At 34.6% G+C, this 23,632-nt stretch overlaps 2 protein-coding genes across 4 annotated transcripts in view; both read left to right on the forward strand.

The window, feature by feature from the left end:
• C9 (complement C9) overlaps nt 1–4,581 on the forward strand; it is a 44,898-nt gene extending 40,317 nt beyond the window's left edge. Inside the window, exons 10-11 of the mRNA XM_039842607.1 lie at nt 2,553–2,778; nt 4,331–4,581. Coding sequence (XP_039698541.1) covers nt 2,553–2,778; nt 4,331–4,338 — 234 coding nt within the window. The 3' untranslated portion in view covers nt 4,339–4,581. The remainder of the gene's footprint in view (nt 1–2,552; nt 2,779–4,330) is intronic.
• Nucleotides 4,582–7,041: 2,460 nt separating this feature from the next.
• The window catches only part of FYB1 (FYN binding protein 1), a 144,524-nt gene continuing 127,933 nt past the window's right edge, over nt 7,042–23,632 (forward strand). For 2 of the 3 annotated variants that reach the window (XM_039842609.1, XM_039842612.1), the window contains exon 1: nt 10,846–10,944. In XM_039842609.1, the coding sequence (XP_039698543.1) occupies nt 10,942–10,944 (3 nt within the window). In that variant the 5' untranslated portion in view covers nt 10,846–10,941. Of the gene's footprint in view, nt 8,090–10,845; nt 10,945–23,632 lie in introns of those variants that run through there. The other variant, XM_039842611.1, reaches the window with a different exon arrangement.

Consider the following 23,632-nt stretch of genomic DNA (forward strand, 5'->3'; position numbering starts at 1 on the left):
TTAGAAGGTCACTTTGTAAAAAATTTCCCTATGAATAGCTCATTGTCTTAGACCAATGAGCTATTTTTTACTAAACAGCTTTTTACTAAACAGCTTTTAAGATTTTTCTCCATTATTATTATTATTATTATTATTTATTTATTTATTTATTTTTTTAGCAATTTTACTCTGATGTACCTAGGTGCAAAAGAAAAAAAAAATAATGTAGCTTTTCATTAATGGAGTATCTTGATGTCTGTCAACAAGTTAATAATATTCTCAGCCATTAGCTCTTCAAATAATGCTTCTTATACATTCTCTTTCTGGGATTCAAATTATATGAATCTTTTACCTTCTCACCCTTTTATATTTTCTATGCTCTTTCTGTATTTCCCAAATATTTATCATTCATACTTGATGGTCAATATTTTTTCTTCTGACCTATATTTCAATTCATTAACTTTGCTTCAGTTGTGTCACATCTGCTATTATTATATTGTTCTAATATATTTATTTGTTTTATTTTTCAAATCTTCTATTTTAAAAAATAATTTTCTCTTCTCTGCTTATATAAACATAGTTATTTTAAAGTCTATGACTAATAACTCAAATCTTGGCATCCTCCATTGCTCTGTTTCTAGCTTATATCATTTCTAAAGTTCCTGTTGCCTTGTTTCCTTGTGTACATAGTTATTTTTATTTTGGACTTGATATCAAAATTTAAAAATTGTTATAGGAGTAGTTTGAGGCCTGAGATGATTTTATTTTCCTCCAGAGGAAATATATATTTACATCTGAAAAGTTTCTGGAGTACTAATAATTCAGGATTAATTTAATCCAGACCAGGTTGCAGTCTTCGCCAGGGCTACCCTTAGATGTAAGATGCTCCTTACATCTAAGGATGTAGTGTTTTGGGTCCCAACCCTAAGTACAGCTCGTTTACCTTTGCTGGTCCTAAATTCCAACCACTTTCCCTCAGTCCAGTAATATGTTGATCTCCCTTTTATCCCCTTGACTGCCTCTTCCTCAGTTAGGAAATGTGTAAAGGGAATTGGTGGCCCCAAAATACTAGACTCACCTCACTGAATTTCCATCTCTTCCCATATTTTTATTACCTTTTTTGTGTTTGATCACCTTGTAGTTCTCTAGGGCCCTTAAGCACATTTTTCATTTTGGTTTTACTTTGTTCAGCTTTTCTCATTGTCCTCAGTAAAAGTATTAGTTGACAATATTTAATCAGTTACTACTCTGCTGTAGGAATTGGTGGTATATTTTTTATATCTTCTTTCTTAAATCTTTAGGTTTCAATTTCTTTTAAATTTTGTGATCTCTTGTTGCAAAGTGCTATGCCACCAAAGGGCCTCAATTGCTAACAATTCATCAACTCAAAACAGCTCTTTCTAGTCACACAATTAAATTTGCTTAAATTTAATGAACATATGATACAAGTTTTCCATATATGTTATAATACCTCCACTATATGAACTTTTTGAATTCTGCAATGTATGAGGTGAATACTCTATCCTTAATACCCTAAAATCTCAGCTTAATAGTCATTTTCTCAGGAAAAACTTTCCAAGCTTCCCTGATTCAACTGGAGCAATTTTGTATCTTACTCCAGGAATTTAAATGTGCAAAATAAGTCCTTTTATTTCATTTTCTTTAAGTCTAATTGAATTTGACATTGAGATCCCATCCCTCCATGCTGCTAGAAAATTCATTCTTCATTAATTTGTTGGATGGGGTTCAGGGAGATTGCCTAAATTAATAGAAAAATTCTGATGCTTCTGTTGGGGGAACAGAGAAATGATATATGTAAGTATTTAGTCCACTGTGGTCACCTTGATAAATTCATGGATTAAGTTCACATATTCACTTGAAGTTAAGTGGTTCCACACCTGCCATGCCAAGATTGTGCATGAGAATCATTTACAAAACTAGAGCCCTGGTCCTTGATATCCAAGGGCACTACACAGTTTTCGCTACTCTCCAGAATAGCTGCTAGAGATCTAATTCTAATTTCCTGCTACTTGAGGTGCATACTAACTCTGTCCCCATCCTGGACTGATAGAATCTCCTCCTTCAGTGGCATTCTTCTCACACTGCTCCCAGAAAAAATTTCCCAGTGAGTTCAGGCTTTTAGAGTAAAAGGTCAATAAAGAGTAGAACTTCAAGGGCATTCTGGACTTGGCCTTGGGCACAAATCTTCTCTTAGACAAGACAAGCAACTGGCTATCTTCTGAAGAAGGAGAGGAGGGAAAAGGGAAGCAAAACAACTCATAAAATAATATGTCGATAAAGCTTAAATCCATGATTGTTCAATTTTAAAACACATATACCCATCATTTATAACATGTATTATAGTTTCCACTTTCCATTCATCTCTATGATCACAGAGATCATGACTAGTTTTGATCACTAATATAGTATTAAAAGCTAACATCATATCTGGCAATAATAGTTCTTCAATAAGCCCTTATTGAATTAGTTAATGAATAAATAATTCAGTGAAGAATATTACGAGCTCCATCAGTAGAAAAAGATCTAAAATTAAATGTTTTGCTTTCTTGCAGCTGTCTCCTATACATAATCTGATTCCAGTGAGACTAAAGAATGCATACCCAAAAAAACAAAATTTGGAAAGAGCCATTGAAGATTATGTCAAAGAATTCAGTACATCGAAATGCCACTCATGCCAAAATGGGGGTACAGTGGTCCTGCTAGATGGATACTGTTTGTGTTCCTGTCCAGTCACATTTGAGGGAATAGCCTGTGAAATCGATAAGCGAATTCTTTCAGGTGAGAACAACTTATTTGATATCATTAAGGAGAAAAATATGCATTTTTAAGGTTATTTAATTTGAAAACTGGCTCAGATGAATTTGTATTAAACTTCTAGGTTATCTTTATAAACATAGGACAAAAACTGAACAAGTAGTAAAAATGGACAAAACAGACTTAATGTGTCACAGCATACAGTTTTAACGTCTTCTACCTCTATGCTTAAACAGAACTATAAAAAAACAAACTGTAATGCTATATTATTTTTAATTATAAAAATGTTCATATAAAGTTTACAGAAATATAATAAGCATCCAGGTATTCACATTATCCAGAATTAACAAACATTAAACAGATATATATCACATACACTTTATATGTATATGTGTAATATACTATATGTGTACATATGTATGTTTACATATACATATACATAAATATTTCAGAACCTCTTTTTAAGAAAAACAATTACAGATACAGTAGAGTACTTTATACCACTTTCCCTCCCCTGAAAAAAAATCTGGGTGCCATTCCTCTCTCTGACCCTACTCAGATATAGTCACTTCCATTAAGTTAATGTGTATCCTTCCAGTCCATATTTTTATACTTACACTGAATATGTAGATAACAATAAAAAATATATATATTCAACCCTGCTTTGGATTTTTTTAAATTTACATAAATGGTATTTATTAAATTTTAATTGTGCCATTTTAACTTTATTCATGTTTAAGAAAATTGAGAGTCCTCACTGCCTTTTACAGTTAATTATCTGAAATCATTATTATACTTTTACAAGGAGGAATTACATTAGCCATGTTTCTAATACTAAAAGGATCTGCTTTGTCTTTCATTCTGGTGGAATTAATTAGAATCCTAATAGATAAGCAAGGTCTTAGTCCAACTTTTAATCATCACACAATTAGCTAGTAAGATTAACTTCCTATGGCAATCATAGCTTACATTTCTGATTGAACAAACACAGAAGTTTTCTACAATGAAATTTCTAAAATGTTTATGTGGTTTCCTAAAACAGTCATAGCACATTCTCCATTTTATCATTCAATTATACTTTCAACTTTTTCAATAAAAATTTTAATATTACAAGAATGTTTTTTGCCCTTCTTAGCAAACACACTTAGAGTCTCAACAACGTGGTAACAATATACATGTTAGGATTTAACTTAAATTCTAGGATAATTATTTATAAATACATGCTAACTCTATCTCTCATCTATCTTAGTGTCATTGCAGTGATTTGCAATCCAAAAAGCATTTGTATTCTCCCCAAATCCATGCCATTGGTACTCAGGATCCCTGTTTTCTACCTATTTTTTACCTATTTTTCTGCCCTAGCACTGGTCACATTTACTCTCCCTACACAAGATGAATATCCCCTCTAGTTTGGAAATGTGTCTTATATCTTAAACCTCATTCTATTCCCAGCACTTGGATAGAATCTGGCATAGTATAGTACAACAGTCTAAGGAGATGAATAAATAGATGGGTGGATGGACCAAAGTTGAAGTCCTATTAATCATTAAGATTGATAATTCTTTGTTTTCTCTAGGAGTGTGAAAAAAAGAATAGAGTTGTTGGCTTCCCAGGAATCACATAGAAGGTAAAACACAAGGAAGGAAGAAAGGAAGGAAGAAAAGAAGGAAGGAAGGAAGGAAGGAAGGAAGGAAGGAAGGAAGGAAGGAAGGAGAAGAAAAAATGTAAAATCAAAGTTAATAAATGTTTAATTACATGTCAATATGTATCATGTCGACTTCATTGTTATTCTTATTATCAATAAACATTTCATGCGTTTATAAAAAATTTAAGTCAGTTTTTCTCACTTCATGGAAATTCTCAAGAAAGCAGAATTGCTGAGAGATCACAATAAATAAATTATTTATTAGCAAATAATTTAAAAAGCAGAATTTAAAAAATAATTTTCAAGGTTTTTTTAGTAGCAAAGAAAAAGGTTTCTGGATATGGGATGCATTTTGATATATTAGGTGTGATATGGAGGTGGAAAGTGCCAGGCCCTTTAGGATATAAAATAGATTTGGGAGCTCAAGAGAATTCTCTGCCCTCGGAAACCTGAGTGAATCAGAAAGAATTAGGATGCTGAATGCATACAAACACTGAACTGTGCTTTCAGAGGGAAGTTTATCACAGTAACTCCTAAGAATCTTTGCATCCTTGTGAATTCTGTCAAACAAGAAAAGAGTTGGGCCTCAATCAGACCCCCTCGGGTCAGCTTAATACTTTCTCAGAGTACCTTCTACTGGAAAGCGGGGCAACTGTGTAGGTTCACTGTTGGCAGTGAGATCCTCCAACGTCCCTCGAAGGTAGCACATCTGGTAGAGCATTTCCAGCAGGGTGCACCATTGAGACACCAGAAATTACCCAACAGGAATCAGCAAAGAAAATCTTTAGACCTAAATGAGGAAGAATCACCTGAAATTGGGGTAGATGAGGATCTCCAGGCTGCTGGGTATAATATAACTCAACCTGGATTGTGATTGGGAAAAGCATACTCCTGAGAAGGGAATTCGTAGGTTGGTCCAGGCAAAGTATATCTGCCCCCTACCCTCACGTGCTCTCTGACCAGGCACAACACAAATTCAAAGCAAGGATACTCTTACATTTTACGTTCTTCCCTTTTTGTTCTTAAAACTCAGGTTGCTTATTCAATCTACCAATCACATGGTAAGCAGTCAACATATACCTGCCAAATAATAAATATTTGAGGTATGGGTTAGCGTCTTCACCCTACCTTTTCATTACTACCTCCTCCAAGGCTCTTTGATTGTATGTGCAGTGGGACACTACATACAAAAGCCCACAACAGCAGCTCCTGAGTTAGTTTCCCAATAGTTATTTATGAAAAATAAGATTAAATATGAAAATTGTAGATAACAGCATATGGCAGAATGGTTTAGTACTCTCTTCTAAATAATTAGTAGGTTTAGTGATCTTTTAAGAGGAGTTATTTTTTTTATTGTAGAAAAATATATGTAATATAAAATTTACCATTTTAATCATTTTGAAGTGTACAGTTCAGTGGCATTAAGTACATTCTTATTGTGGTGCAACCATCACCACTATCCATCTCCAGAACTTTTTCATCATCCCAAACTGAAACTCTAGAGCATTTAAACAATAACTCTCCATTCCCTACTTCCCCAGCCCTGATAACCACTATTCTACTTTCTGTCTTTATGAATTTGACTATTTGAGGCACCTCATATTAGGGGAATCATGGAACATTTGTCCTTTTGTATTGGATTAATTTCATTTAGTGTAATATTTTCAAGTATATATCAGAATTTCATTGCTTTTTAAGGCTGAATAATAGTCCATTGTGATATAGATGAAATATAGATATCGATATAGATATCACATTTTGTTTATCCATTTTTTTGTTGATGGACACTTGGGTTGCTTCTACGATGTGGCTATTGGAAATAATGATGCTATGAACATGGATGTCCAAATATCTCTTCTTTTCTCTGCTTTTTAATGCTATTGGGTATACACCTAAAGGTGGAGTTTCCAGATTATATTGTAATTGTATGTTTAATTTTTTGAGAAAACCATATTGTTTTCTAAAAGAGTTGTAACTTTTTACATTCTTTTCTAAAAGAGTTATAACTTTTTACATTCTCTTCAGCAATTCACAGGAGCTTCAATTTCTCCACTTCCTGGTCAACACTTGTTATTTTCTGTTTCCGTTTTGTTTTGTTTTATAATAGCCATCCTGATGGGTGTAAAGTGATATCTCATTGTGGTTTTGATACACATTTCTTTAATGGTTAGTTGTTCTGAGCATTTTTTTCATGTGCTTATTAGCCTCTTGAATATTTTATTTTGAGAAATGTCTGTTTAAGTCTCCTGCCTATTTGTTAACTAGGTTATTTGATTTCATTTGTTTTGTTTTGTTTTTTGAATTGTAAGAGTTCTTTATATATTCTGGATATTAATCGCATATCAGATCTGCAAATACTTCCTCTCATTCTGTGTGGGGGGTATCATCTCACTCTACTGATAGTTTCTTTTGATGTATAAGAAGTGTTTAATATGAAAGAAATCAAATTTATTTACTTTTTCTATTGTTGCTTATGTTTTTTGACATCACATCAAAGAAATCAATGGATCTGATACGAACATCATGAAGCTCTTCCTGTGTTTTCTTCTAAGAATTCTATAGTTTTATTAGCTCTTATGTTTGGTCTTTGATCCATTTTGAGTTAATTTTTGTATATGATATAAGGTAAGGCATCAACTTCAATTTTTTGCATGCGGATATCCAGTGTTCTCAGTAGTACTTGTTGAACAATGATTTTCTTTTTTTCTTTTTAAGCTTGGGGTTGGGTATAAATTGTAAAGACAATGGTTCCCTGCCCTTCTTGAGTTTAAATACAATCTACTCATCCCATTGAACATAGTGGGAACTCTCTTTTTATTGGAAAATGAGTTCATTTTGTACTGAAATTGATGGGTCGGTTATTTCTTCTAGAGTACTAATATTCTGAAAGGGTTAAGATCTCCGTTCATCAAAAATAGAAAATACAAGAGTGGGAAAAAAATCCATTTTGTTTTCAAAATAAAAAGCGAAAGAGAAATAAGCCAAATCAAGGACCTGCCCATTTCCTCCTGTATAACCCTTTTAAGCCTGCCTGCTCATATCGTGCTTTCTTCCTGCCACTTTCTTTTTGGCTATTCCATATCTATCCAAGCAGGGAGAGTAGAATTTCCTTGAATTTCTATGAATCTATTTTGGGAGTCTGGGTTGTTCTTTGCTGGCACAATTAAAAAGCATGTTGATAAAATGAGTCAAGTTTACAAAATAATGAAGTTTTAGCTGACCGGTCTCCTAGTCTGGAAACTTGAGGGATCACTTAACATTTCTCTGCTTTAATTTCATCATCAAAGAACAGCAATATAGTGACCATTTCCTAGTGGTTGACAATGTTTTAGCCAAGCTTCCCATAAATGACAGACTTCAAGGGAGGCTGTGCACATGCTGAATTAGTGTGCAAAGCATATACTGCTTTTACCAGATTTTGAAAGGAACCCATGAGCCAAAAAAAAAAAAAAAACCAGTTTAAAAAAATAAAAGCTCTCTAGGCTCTTAGAGTGACAGAGGAAGTATGAAAAGCAATTTTCACTGGAAGAGTTTCAAATTTAGTCAAGGATCCAAACTTAATGCAGTGGAGACAATGGGAGAGCCATAAAAGGCCAATGTATCAGAAAGCTTCATTTCATGGTGCAGTCTGCAGGAGCCCAGAAAAACTGGAGCGGAATAAGCAAGAAGCAGGGAAGCTGCCTGTAAGAGGTGAGACTCAACATCCTTCTGTTTTTTTGCCTCAGGGTTCTTATCCAGGCATGTTTGTGTTGGGCACTTCAATGATCTTATATTTCTTCCCTAAAATGTTAGCCATTCAGGCTATAAAACAGAAATCGTGTACAAGTATTTCTAACCCTCTATGCTAACAATTTTAACCATGCTCTTTTTAAAGCCTGAGAGATACAACCCCAGTGATACTGTTAAATAATGATCAGTAAGTAGTAGTACTTAAATTGTCATTAGTGCTGTCGCCCTCCATTTTGCTGTAAATTGACTTCAAAATATGAAGCTGGTTTCTGCCAGCCACCCACTCTTTCTGAGCTTCACCGTCTCCACCCAGCTTTCACCATCAATGAGTAACAAGAGGACAGACTGATTTTTACCATTGCCTGAACAAAAACAGTTTTAGAATGTAAACATATGAAGAAAGAATACATGCCCAAGTATTTGAAGAATTCTAGCCACTTTTGCATTCTCTGAGCTACTTCTTCATTCCACTAGCAGGAATAATTGCAGTGCCCATACCACAAAAATATAACTTTATCTTCTTTAGATGGTATCACTATATTGTCTGTAATCTTTATTGCATTTCCTGTTTCATCTTCCTGCTCAGGGACTTATGTACTTAGTTGACTTCCCTGAAAATGTACTCATATACGTGACATTTAAAATAAAAATTTTAAGTAGCGATTATGCTCCAAAAACTAAAAATATAAATTTATTGGTGGATTATGAGTTATGGTTGGGAGCTTCAGCCTTACTTGTTTCTCTTAGCCAAAACACTTCTCTTAAATATGTTTTTATGAGACTGCTGAATTTATATCAAAAACAACTAAAAATTACCTAATTCTCATTTAAAAATAAGCAGAACTTGAAATGGAATTCAAGCGAAGGAACTGAAGTTTGAAGTTCTTTTAACCAAAGACTTGTCCAGTCAGCTACATTGTTACTGAAAATTGCTAGATTTCTGTTTATTATGTAAGTTTTTCCAACTTGCTGGTACAGAGAAAAAGTCATGGAGTGACCAATAATAAATAATTATTATGTAGTGCATAGTGAGAATATGTTGATAAACAGTATGTTGTAAAAAGTGTCAGCGTGTCAGGATTATTTCCATCGGCAAGACTTGCTTGGTGACCTGTTCACTGTCTTGCTAGTAAGAGTCAACTGTTCCTCCTTTTATAGCCCTATACCCTGAAATCACATAGAGAATTTTAAAAAATACTGATGCCTGAGTCTCAAAAGTAGAGATTTTTTTTTATATAATGGTCTGGAATAAAGCCTAGGAACTGGGATCTTCTTAAACTTCCAGGTGATTTTATCACACAGCCAGGTTGATGGCCACAGCTTTAGACCCTAAGATGTAATTGCATTGTGACAGTCTCTGTTCCAGCAGATAATGAATAAGAAGCATTCTGGTTAAGAATGTTTCCATTTTAAGGTCTTCTTCTGCAATATTTTACATCTAACAGCATGCCTGGTTGCTATACCTGTCCTGCCTTGATCTTTCTCCTTCATTCATTCATTACACATGTATTATGTGCCAGAGACTGTGCAATTTCAGATTGTTGACTATCCTCCTGGCTCCTGACTGCTCTTTGAGCCCTACTCATCTTTAAAATACATAAAAGTTTCCGGGCAATATCAGATTCCTTTCTACTCCAGAAATTTGTCCTTTTCCGCCTTTCTGCCTTATCTTGGCAATGATTCTATCCATATTTCTTACCACATCTTGATTTGGGAAAATATTTTCATTTTAAGGAATAGATAATAAAGAACATCTTTTTTAATAATCATGGAAATAATTAGTATTAGTTTGTCATCAAATAATGAACTTTGGTGCCCTTCTACAAGGTAAATTTGGTAGTACCTACAAGAAGATCTAGAAATTTGCAACCCCAAATTTAGGAATCAGTTGGCTTTCCTTTGAAATAGGAAACTAAGATGATCTCCTGCTTTTGAAATTGCTTTAATATCAGCCTATATATTCACAATAAAGGAGATAAATCCAAGCACCAGAATAGATTAAGACAGGTGCTATAGCTTATTTGTGGGAAATCTGAGTATTTGGAATCAAATACCATGGCCTTAATTCAAGAATATCTAGTTCGCCAATGTGAGATTGAGGCATATGATGCTAACAAAAATTACTAAAAAAATAACACATGAACCTAGATTGACATATGTTTTATATTTTTAATGAAATGAATGATATCCTATGATAAACTTATGAATATTTTCACCATTAAATATTGGTGAGATTGTTCTAAATACATCTGGAATTGGTGATTAAAATGGTCATTATCCTTTTGTTCTTTCAAAATACAAAAGTCAAAAACAAGCACTGTATACTCAAAATACAAAGGTCAAAAACTCAGCAAAGTACAAAACAAAAATTATTTTTAATAATACTTCCACTCAAGTCAACCACTGTTAACATTTTGGAGTGGGTCCTTCATTCATAGATAATGGTAAATAGGTAGATAGATAGATTCACAAATACAGATTTTATATAAACCAAGTTAATAATGCACACAGAATTTAATATTCAGGCACTTTTAATAATTTTTGTGTCAACTTTTCACCTTCAAAACTTCACCTGTAGCTGTTCTCATACTATTAAAGTATAATAACTGGATAAACTTGACCATTTATACAAATGTTCTGAGGCCTAAGATAACATGCAAATAAACCTTACACATCAATGTATGAAAGCTGGACAGACCACATAGTTCAAAAACGGAAGTACACTTTGCAAAGCTAACTTGCACATTCACTGTCTGAGTTACAGCATCTTGAGGGTCGCTGTGTGCCTGGCACATCAACTCTTTTCAATAAAAATGGTAAGTAATTGATTTTATGGCTCTCCATAATCTAGTAAACATCTAATCTTCTCTACATAGAAGAGAGGGGTGGAGGCACTTTACAGCCAGGTCTCCCAAGCCTTGGGAATTTTTGCTTTTCCCGTTGTTGTTCCATTTACTATTAAAGTTGCTGGGTCTTTATTATACCAGTTGAGAGACTGTGGCTTCAAGAGTTCCCTTTTCTGATTTCAGCTTTCAGAATAGAGGAAGAGCTATGCCTTACAGAAAGAAAAGTTGTACATTTTGTCTTTGCCTCTTAAAATAGCTGGATGTCAGAGCCAGTAATGTAGTCAAGTTTTATATTATGAACACTTCAGATCCTGGAAGAGAACTCCAATGATAAATGTCAGGTAATATTGCTGATGATGAGTACCATTTTGACAATCTAGTGGACTGTACAAAAAGGGAATTCTTTTGTTTAAAAAAATGCATTTTACTATTTTAATTAAGAGAAGCAAACAAAATCCAAATGGTCCAAACCTTAGAGACAAGTCGTGTTCCCAAAGTTAATTGAAAATCAATATTAAGAGTACAATTAAAATGTAACTGGGTTTCCAGCTGTACTATAAAAACTAGCTTAACCAATAATGTAGCTGAAGTATAGGGTTAATATTCTGCTGCAAAATTTCCTATTATTTCTCTATAAAATTGGCCATATTCTCATACATGTGGTGTTTGCATGCTCCCAGAGTCTATAAGAGAGCCAACTTTTCATCCCACACACACCCCTCCTCAGCCCCCAGAAAACTGGAGATTGGTATTCTCTTCTCTCACTATCGAGAGGATTTCTTCTTTTGCCAGTTCCCAATGAGAAGGTGTGGACTGAGACAATGACTTCTACAAGGACTAGTAGTGGGAGGGATTGCACTACAGGCAGTAGAAGAGGCAGGGCAAAGGGTTCACGGGATGTGTTTGTAGGCTGGAAGCTCTTGAGCCAGAATGGGAAAGTATAGAGGTGAGAGAGTATTACCTTACCATAGAGGAGAGGGAGAAGGAGAGATGGAGTCAGAGTTGCAGAGTCATGGGGCAGAGGAATGCATAGTGGTGAAGAAAACGGTAGCACGTGACCCTCCCTGCAGCCACACTTAAGAGGAAGGCAGTCGCCTATCAAGGGAGAACTTACAAGTCCTTTCATTGTTTCCCTACTAAGGTCTGTATGTGCAGGATTCTTAGAAAACAGCTAGATCTTAATTTACTGATATCCTCTTCAAAAATACAAGAGGGCATTGTGGTTTACAAAGAGTTATTTGGGTTTTCTTGGGGGAAACAAGATGATAATAGCAGAAAAAAATGTTTAACTGGATCTGGATAGTCTGTGTTTGGTATAATATATAAGAAATGTTTTCTTAAGAGATTATCATCTTATTATAAAATACATATTATTAAAGAAAATTTCTTAGAAATATAGATATGCAGAAATGAAACAATACATATTTTCTATAGTTCTATCACCTAAGCGGCAATCATTGTTGTTAGTACCAATCCTTCTAGAATTTTATTGTTTTAAAATATATTTAATAAAGATAATTTTTATAAGGGCCATAATACTTTAAAAATATTTTGAATAATATCTGAGTTATATATCATTTCTAATAATAAGTCATTTTTAATTACTGTGTAGTATCCCATAATTTAATCAGTTCCATATATTTGAACTGATTATTTTATTTTTCCTTCTTTATGGTAATACAGACAAGACTGTCAAAAGCATTCTTTTACATACATTGCCTGATTATTTTTCATTGGCAGAACTGCTAGAAGAATTGCTAAATGAAAAAAATACATATATTTAAGACTTTTAACAAAAGATACCCTGTTGTTAAACAATATATTTTAAGTTTACTTACTTTATAGTAGCAAGGTTAATAAATTTTCTAGTTGTAATTATGGTATATACATGCCTATCTTTGTAGCATGTCAGGTTATACTTAAAGAGGAACTAGATTTCCTGTAATTTCTCATTCCCCCAACATTGCTTCTGATATTTCTATGACGGGCTGCAGAAAAGCAGGTAGCATAATAAAGGAAGGGAAAAAAAAACCTCTATTTTTTCTCCTTGAAAAGCATCATAAAATGATCAAAGGGCTATATCCCTGGCTTCTTACGCTTTACTTACCAGTCATATGTTTCTTTTTTTACAAGTTATTTAAATTCTGGGTTTATTTCTTTACCCAACAGTGTTGAGCTGATGATGATGATGATGATGATGATGATGATGATGATGATGATAATGATGGTGATGGTGATGATAACTATGCCACGGTGTTGTTGGGAGAGTAAATAAGATTGCAGTTATAAAGCACCTATTACAAAGCAGGCACCAGCCATACACTGGATGAATATGGGTTTCCTTCCTTCCAGTCCCAAATAAATAATTTCCTAAGGAGGCACAGAGACTCCCAGAGAACACAGGAGGGGAATGAGAATGGCAGTTAACATATGTGAGCCCTGCTATTATTCCTATTTTCCACCTGAGTACACTGAGTCTTGGGAAGGATAAGTCACCTGCTGACAGTCACACAACCATTAAATATTGGGACTGGAATTTGAGCACAATATGCTGCTGTATCTGAGAAGAAGTAGATACAGAAAAGACAACAAAGTGGTCCAAGAAAAGCCAAGGACTGGCTTTTAGAGTGCTAGGTGCCTTTCTTCAAGCTGGTGACAACCCTTGTTAGATTTGGAAATCAACTGTTGTAGCTGCTTCTGTTACTACCACTGTGAATTGCCTGATTTTCAGAATGCTCACTTTATTGAAATCTTGCAGAAGCCGCTGGGATGGGAGGCTGGAGGAGTTCCTAGCTTTGTAGTTCTTCACCCCAGAATTCAGAAAGGGGGGTTAAATTATCAAATGCCTCCTTCCCCCAAGCTCACCTGCTATCTTACTACTAGTGTGACTAACCCCACCTCCTCCACGCCGAGTGCATGAAGGGAGCAATCAGAAAGTGGGACCATGTCATGGTTCAGATGATTATCTGGAAATTCACCTTTTATCGTCCTCTCCCTATAACTTATTGGTTGAGAAACTGTGGAAATGAAGCACAAAAGTATGAGAGATCTTGTGAGGACAAAGACATTACCTACTAAGACTGATGAGTTTTCACCACACAGTGGCAAGGAGTGCTGTGTTCCAGACCCAGCCTCTCATAACCCCCTGTGCAACCCTGACCCAGTCTTTCCAGCTCTCTCTTAAGCTGATCAGTGAAAATACAGAGTTGGCCTAGGTATTCCCCAAATAACTTGAGGGGCTGCAATGGAAACCCAGTTGAGAGCTGGTGTCCCAGGGAAATCAGAGAGTTTGAAATCTGATCTAGAAGAATTCCTCTGAGAGCTGGAATTCCAATCCACTTCTTTCAAGTAGAGTTGTGATTCTTATCCTTATCATATAAGCTGGAAGGGGTGGATCACAGCCCAGAATGGTATGGTAATATTCCCATATAGAAATCCAGTCATCTCCATATGTTCCCCCCACCCTACCTCCACTCTCTGACCTATTTTTATCCTCCCATTCTGCGAAAGAGGCCGCCTACCTTTTGCAGCAAGATCTAGCCCAATGTGTTAAAAATAATAATAATAATAATTCTGGTGCTATGACAAGCAAGTTTTAAGCCAAGGATGAGAGGTTCGAATTTTAGATCTCTTTCGCCTACACGTCAGTGCACATAGGAGGAAATGAGAGCCACTTCTTAGAGAACATTTTAGCGCACACTGTGTGTGGCATCCTCGTTCTTGAAGTAAATGGGTGTGGGGCTCCAGCTCTGGATTGGGTAATATCAGTACCACTTCCCCAGTTCTTGGAGGAGCATTCTAGCTGCCATTTTGTTCTATTCATGTCCTTCTCTTTTTAAAATATCATGTTATGTTATAAAACAAATAACGACACATGCTCACGCACTCATCACCCAGATTTCACCCATATCACCATTTTGCCATAATATTGCCATTTGCCATCTCTCCGAAAAAGAAAAAAAAAGACAGCGTTGAAACTCTCTCTTTGTTCTTTCTTGTTCCACGCCCCTCCTTCCAACAGCAGAAGACCACCCGCTCTGAAAGTGGCATCTTGCCTCCTCAGCCACATTTTTATATTTTTATTTCATCGTCCTATATCCATAAAATAACATGTGGTATTGTTTTGCCCAGTTTTATTTTTTATAATTGCTGCATTTGCCTTTTTTTTTTTCACTCACATTGATATGTTTTTATGATATATCCATTTGGACACATGCAACTTGAGTTCAATTTATTGAATTTCTACATAATATATTGAAATGTATTCATCTGTTCTTGGACATTTAATTTGTTATCATTATTCTCAATTTTAAACAGTATGAGAATGAATATTTTTTTATAAAGAGAGTACAGGCACCCTCAAGTCTACTGAATGTTAGCGAACGTTCTTTGAATTCATTGTAATAATTCATCTCCCACCAGCCTCGTATGAGTTGCCATTTCTCTACATCATCCTAAAACTTGGTATTGTCAGATTTATTGATAGAATCTTAAATTTTTCTTATACACAAAACTCTACTTCATTGTTGTTTTAATTTTCCTGATTACTACTCAGATAGAACATGTTTTCATAAGTTTATTGACTATTCAGGTAACTTCATCTATAAATTCTCCTCATGTGCTTTATTTCTTTTCTTATGGGTTACCTTTTCATATTGATTTGTAGGCATTTCTTATATAATTCTAGGCATTCATCTTGTAAGTTATGTGTCATCAGTTTCATGTTCCCAATCTATGACTTCTTTTACTCTATTATTGGTGTCTCTATTTTTATACAGAAGTTTTCAACCTTAAAGCATATTTTTAAATATGCTTTTTATTATTTCTGCTTTTGATGTTCTATTAAAAAGTTATTCTTGACTCCCAAATATTAAATATATTTTCTTAACCTTTCATTTAATGATTTAAAATTTTGATTTTCATGCTTAGGTCTTTAATCATCAGAATTCTATTTATACTTGTGTTATGAGGTAGGTATCTAACACATTCTTTTTTTTCCCCATAATTCAACATATTTGTTTACATAAGTGTGACAACATATGAACAAAAATAGAGCAGTCTGAATTGTATAAAGTGAACTAAAGAGGCACTAAAGTGACATGAATATACTTTGCAAACGTCACATTAATTAAAAACTAAGTGTGATTGCTTTTATTGTTTTATTTTTAAAGTGGCCATTCTTCACTATTTCTAACATATTCTTATATGGATAGTAAATTTAGTACTATTTAGTTTAGTTCTGTTCTTGCCCCCTGCTGCTTTCTGATGCCTCCTGTATCATGGAAGTCCATTTCTCTTATATGCGTGACTCAGCTTCTAGGCTCTCAACTCTATCATATATATATATAGCATTGTGTATTCACCACCCATAGTTATATTTCTTTCTGTCACCACATTTTTGACCCCTTTTACTCCGTCTACTTCCTCCTCCCCCCCCCAAACCTCTGGTAACCACCGGCCTGTTGTCCATGTCTATGAATCTGTTTATTTGTCCTGTTCATTTGTCTGCTTATATATTTTTTATTTTAATTAGTTTTAAGTATACAGTACATTGGTTAGACATTTATATAGTTTGTAAAATGATTCCCTAATTGCTCTTTATTTTTGTTTCCAATATTCTTAGACTCCCCTATAGGTATTATTCATTTATGTGTTTCTTAATGAATTCTGAATTTTTAAAGTCATTTTAAGATTGTTTTTATTTTAATTTAATTTGAGGTAACCCCATCTTTTAATTGTTGATTTTGTTTTTTATTTCTTATTAATAGTTTTATTCTCATATTTTGGAACTTTGTGTTACAGACCTATTTTGAGGTTTTGTGGTTGGTTGGTTGATTGCTTGGTTGGTTGTTGGTTTTCCCTTCCTACCTGCCTTCTCTCCACCTTCTCTGGTGTTATGCTGGTCTCTGCTACTTATTCCTGAGGACTTCAGCCAAAACCAGGTTTATACTGACAAGCCCAGAGTAATGTTACACATTTAGCATATTCATTACTAACTGAACTGGTATCTTGGCCCAGGTTCTGGCTCTGGGGCTATGTCTATCCCAGGGTTTTTCTCAAGCTCAGGACTTTTATACATTGAAAGATGTTTAGCAGCATCTCCGGTCCCTACCCACTAAGTGTCACTAGCACTCCCACCCCACCCTCATTGTGACAACACAAAGCATTTCTAGATATTACAAAATGTTTCCCCTATCTAATCCATACTCTATTAAAATCATCCCCAGCTGAGAAATGCTGGTCTATCCCAAGGAAGTTCTTAGTGGCTGATTATTTGGTCTCCTTTCATGGTGCTAAGAATGGAGAAAAGCATATCTGTCCCTGTCTTTGGTTTCAAAGAATGACCCTAATTCAGGTTTCCAGGTTACCCTGTAGAAGCTTAACTAACAAATGCTACTATACCCTGAACCAACAGCCTACCTCACCAGCCCTCCAATCCTCCATTGTCACTCATTGCCTTGTGTTTCTGTTATGTTTCTAATATAGAAAGGTTTATCTTCTTTTTGAGTATAGCTGTCGTAAATTTTTTATTTTTATATTCTATCTTTGACATGTGATTAGGTTAGTGAGAGAGCTGCAAAACTTTATTTACCAGGAGTTGATTCCTCTTCTCTTTTTTCACTTTCCTTTAGCTTCATATCTTTCCTTTCTGTTTTCTCTCCTTATCCTTGATCAGTGGTATTGGGTAAACCAACAAAGGAGAAGACATGTGTCAATATCAGGGTTGATGAGATGCAGGAAGAATTAGTCCAGTTTCTTCCAAGTCTTCATCATACCCCCTCCCTTTGCCTCTATCCCAACCTATTAAGAGAGTGGTTCTCAAAGTGCTCTCTATACCGGCAGCATCAATATCATCCGAGAACTTAATAGAAATTCTTGGGCTCCACCCGTTACTGACTGAATAAGAAATTCTGTGAGTGGGACTCAGCTATTTGTGCATTAACAAACCCTCCAGGTGATTATGATGCAGGTGATTATGATGCATTAACAAACCCTCCAGGTGATTATGATACAGGGGTCCCCTGTACTAAGACCTAGCTAAAGAGATTTGAATAAGTGGTTCTCAAACTGGTAGCACATTGGAATCACCTGCCAAATTAGAAGATACACAGTTGCATGAGCCCCAACCCCTAGAGACTGATTCAGCTAGCCTGGGTGGGGCTCAGGTACTTTTTTCTTTTAAGTTCTCCAAATGATTCAAGCATTCAGTCAAAGTTCGTTTTAGTTATTCATTTACTGCTTAGCCTATTTGGATGATCACTTATGCCATTCTTTATCCAGTGCTTCCAGAATTTTAAGTATAAATCGATAAACTTTTAATGAACAAAGTTTAAAATGAATCTGGAGTTAAACTTCCTGGATTTGATCTCAGAGCTGCCCCACTATCAGCTATGTGACTTTGAACAATTTACCCTCTCTGTACTTCAGTTTCCCCATGTGTAAAAGAGATGAATAACTATACATACTAAGGTTGTTATAAGGATTACATAGGGATTACATAGGTTTATATACGAATGTCTTCAGAATAATGCCTGTCACACAGCAGAAGCTATAGAAAATTCTTCTAAGCTATTTATTTTGTAAGTAAAACATGTAAAGAACCTGCAAAACAAACAAGTCAAAATAAGTGCTTTGAAAATGGGAATTTTTTAAGGTATTTAGAGACTTTCTCTTTTTTTCATATTGAGACTTTTTGTTTTATAAGACCTATTTTTTCTCCAAAATGGTGTAAAACTATGGATTCAATATAAATTAACTTTTTTCATTAAAATTTTCAGAATTTTACTTTATGCCTTTTGAAACCAACTAGTAGAATTATAAAACCAGAGCTCAGAATCAGTGTTCTATAGTTAGATTTTAGCTATAAAAACTGATAAGACAACAATAATTCCAGCCCTTATGTAAATTCTGGCAGAGATCAAAAGAAGTGGTGTTGAAATAAACATCTGCTAAATTTGATCTACGACAGACATTGAATTGAAAGAATTCATGTGAAATCAAGTAAAAATACTTCAATAGATAGACATTTGGGAAGTTAAACTTCACATGAATACATTTTGATTTGTCAGTGCATGAATATTGTCCAAAAAAACTAGTTGCAATTTTGTTTATTACAACTTCGAAAGAAAAGTAGTAGAGTTTACTTTATCACAACTGGACATTCACCAGAAAGAAACTAATTTTATTACATGTACCCACAACTTCATGAGACAGCATTTCAGGGCTGGGCGAAGTATTTTTTAACAGCAAAACATAGCTATTCTAACACAATAGGGTGGAGATACACACTGTTTAAATTACTCATGGGGTTGGTGGCGGGGGAGTTTCCAAATTTTCTGTTGTTATCTATCAAGCAAACAAAGAAAAGAGCATAAGGATGGAATTGTTCTAACTTCTGTTTTCTAAGCAAAGTCCACCTGCAGCTACCAGCATGCATAGCATTGATGGTTTCAGTTCTCAATAGATTTAAAAGTTTGACAACCCGAGCAAGCATTGATTGGATTTAATAAGCAGGGCAAGGAGAATGGGAGGAAGTTCCAGAAAGTAGCCAGAGTAACCATATCCTAGTGGCTAATTAGGCAAGAAAACCCACATATAATTTCTATTCATCTTAATTCTTCCACATCCTTTGTTTAATAACTTGTAAGATACACACACACACACACACACACACACACACACACACACACACACACCATGACATTCCAGAGAAATAATGCTGCACCTACTTTTTGATCAGTGAAACTTCTCTCTTCTATGACTTCTTTACAAACAGGTAGTCAATCCAGAGGTGGGGGAATATTGCCTTCTTGGGCAAGTAACTTGCCAAAACTAGACCCATTCCACGAATTCGCATTTGTAATATCTGTGCTACTGTTTCCATTGTTTAGGTCTGTATTTAACTGAATGGCTATAAACTCTGCATTCATAAACACTTTTTAAAAAAAGATTCGATTTAACAGTGTATGATTTTAGTTATTCTAATAAATTTGAAACTTTAAGAGTCCTAGGCCCACAGGAGACACAAAAGGAGAGATAGCAGTTACAGTACAAGGCTTTTAGAACCAGTAGGCTGAGGCTGGAAGCCTTGCCCCGACTGTAAATTCTGTTTCCTCAAGCTCTCTGTGTAGCTCTGTTTCTCCTTGTTGCCTCCCGACACTGAGGCCAGGCCAGTCTCCACTATGAGACCCACTCGATTATCTTACATGTGATGCCTATTTTTTGTTACCTACTTGCTCCCCAGAGACTTTGCAGTTGGTGACTCCAGGTCAGATAGTTTCCTTTTCTGACTTTAAGATTCTATGAGTTAAATAAATTACACAGTTCTGGACATATAGAAAGAATCGGGATAAGGTTTGGTCAACTTTGCTTCCTGGGTAGACAGCTGATTTTGGACATGCTTGGATTGGAAAATGAGGTCAAACAATATCTCATTTGATCAAGATCAAATATCAATGCATAACAGCCTGCTTGGAGGTTCTGGACTAGTCTTGAGTGTGTGTGAGAGAGAATTGGAGGAAGGTTAAAATTTAATGTCAAATAGAGTATTGATATCTGCAACTCACTTTGAAATGCATCAAAAAACAAAGGTGAATGGATAAATCAATAGATGTGATCAAACAAAAGCAAAGATAGCAAAATGCTAACAATTATAAAATCTAAGTGGTGGGTATTTTTGTGTTTACTTTCAATCGATTTCAATTTTTGAATATACTTGCAATTTTTCATAATAAAAAGTGGGGTTAAAAAGTTTAAGTATCAAATAGACTGGACAAATGGAACTGAGAATTCTAGTATAATACTCCATTCTTTATATTCTTAATCAGTGCGTTTATTTATACTGTCTCTGTTTATCCACTAATGAGATACACACGAAAAAATTTTCACTCTAAATATGAATAGTTGTATTGTTTTTTTCTGTTGTAAAAATGAGATGCATGATGATTTAAAAAAAATACAGGAAAATGTATAGAAAGTAAAAATTTCACCAGTTAATACTTTAGAAAATTATAATTGACATACAAAATTTTATTAGTTTTAGGTGTATAACATAGTGATCCAACATTCATATACCTTACAAAGGGATCACCACACTAAGTCTAGTAACCATCTGTTATTGTATATATAGTTATTACAGTATTACTGACTATATTCCTTATGCTCTATATAATATCCAGTGATTCCTCAGTTATTTTGCATTTACCATGCTATCTCGTACACCCAAAGCCGCCAATATACATTTGCTACTGGACTCATAATTTTACAAGAGCGTAATCTGATTAAAGCAAAACTCTTCTTCTAACTTGATACATAACTACACAGTTTAAAACCAAATTCTCACTCTAGATAGAAATGAGGTTATCAATGCCAATCTCTTTCTATTAAATTGTGGAAAACACAATTGTAACACATAGAATTCTTATTTCACAAAATATAAGCCAACCTCAGCTCATGTAGTTTTCACATGAATTTTGTTATTGCCATTTCCCATGGGTTAATGGTGTATAATTGGCATAGTCTCTGAAGAGCAGAGAATATTCTGTTATTGGTAGTGTTTACAGATGGTTTTATTTTGTGGAAGTAAAACTAGATTTTTATTCTTTAAAAAGTGAAAAGAAGTGTTCCTATATTTGAAAGGTCTCTTTAATGTATCTAGTTCAAGCAGTTTTCATGAGTTCACTTTTTACACTGTAAATTTTATAAATGGTTTTCTAATTTTATAGAAACATCTTACTTATTCCCATTACAAACTCCTTTCAGGGTATCTCACAGAATAAATTAATAGGCTAGATAATTTGGGCAATAAAAAGCATACTTTTCTTTTGTATGAGCTATATCAAGTTTCCAATCACTTTTTAAACTTCGTATTTGAGAAAATAAGGAATATAATAACTATAGGTAACATTTAACTGAGTACTTCCTATATGTCAGACACTGTGTTTTAAAAATATCAACTCATTAAATTTTTTTTAACTCTGGGAGATATACTGCTTTTACTCGCTTTATAGATCTGGAAACCAAAGAAGGTTAAATAATTAGCAACCAACAAGTAAGGGTAGAACTAAGAGCCTATGTCTAACCCATTGCACTCACTGACTCTCTAGGCTAGGGTACAAAGAAAAGGCACTGAACTAGTCTAAAGGTAGGGCACAGCAGGAACCTACTGTTTCATCAACTTTGTATCTACTTATATCTCATATGAGTTGGTCTTTTCAGTTGTAATTTCTTTAAGAATCAAGACATTTTAGGATAAATACTGTAGTGTACATTCTGCTGATTTTCCTTCTTAACTCTATAATCTATTTGGAATTTATTCTGACTTATGGAAGTAATTACATGTGAAGTTAAAAATATTTAGATATCCTCTTTTCCCATTTTTGCTAATTTTAGATTAACGTATATTATGGTTATGATGCTCTCTCTCTTTCTCTCTCTTTCTGTCTGTCTGTCTGTCTGTCTCTCTCTCTCTCTCTCTCTCTCTCTCGGCTTAAACAATAGAAATTTATTGTCTCATGGTTTTAGACGTTAGAAATCTGAAATCAAGGTGTTGGCAGGTCCATGCTTATCCTAGGGCAAAGAGCTAGGGTCGGATCTCTTCCAGCCCTCTGTCCTTACTTCTGGTAGTTCCTTGACTTGTGGCAGCAGAACTCCAGTTTTGCGTGGCATTCTTCCTGGGTACATGTCTGTGTCCAAATTTCCCCATTTTATTATTTATTTATTTATAATAAATAAATTAATTTTTTTATGGTGACATTGGTTAACAAAATCCAATAAGTTTCAGCTGTATATTTTAACAGGAAGGCATATATATATTTACACTGTGTGTTCACCTCCCATAATTAGATCTCTTTCTGTCACCACATATTTGACCCCCTTTACCCTGTCTACCTCCCCACTCCTCCCACCTCTCACCCTCTAGTAACCACTAGAAAATTGTTATGGCTCTCTTTGGAGCCATTTTATTTTTGCATCTTACCATGCCTTTTGAATTATTATTTTATATTACGTTCTAATATCTAATGAGGCTGATTTCCTCCAGCCCATTCATCATCGCTCCTCTTTTTCACAATATTCTTTTGATGACCTTTCCCATGTATTTTTCTAAATAAAGCTTATAATTTTTATTAAGTTCTTTAAAAATTTCTGTTTCGACTCTAATTGTAATTCTCTCAGTATTAAAACATGGACTAGTAAATAGTATCCAGCTTTCTTTTTTAGTATTGCTCTGTAGGGAGTTCAATTTACCTTTCGCACTTGGCACTTCAGAGATTTTCACACCTACGCAAATAGCCCTACGTATCTCAGGTTGAATTTTCAGGGCAGGGCAGAGTCTGGCCAAGGAGTAGCGAGCAGATCATAACAGAAAATAAAATCACTTCACGGTAAAACTGCAGTGTTAGTTAAAACTGTATTCTAGTCTACCTTAGCGAGCCAATTGGTCACTGCAGATGAAGGGACTTCTTATTTTATTTTTATTCTTATTGTTATGTTATGTCATTCAATTTCATGTTCCCTTAATGTGGACTATAGAGGCAAAATTTAAAGTATTCAGAAGTGTGTGTACCTCAGATTCTCCTGTGCTAATTTAGCAATTCCTTTAGAAACAAATACAAATTCTTATTCTCTTAAGAAATACTCTTGAAAACCATGAGCATAT

This window comes from Pteropus medius, unplaced genomic scaffold (assembly GCF_902729225.1).
Source record: "Pteropus medius unplaced genomic scaffold, Ma_sr-lr_union100, whole genome shotgun sequence".
NCBI classification, from domain to species: domain Eukaryota; kingdom Metazoa; phylum Chordata; class Mammalia; order Chiroptera; family Pteropodidae; genus Pteropus; species Pteropus medius.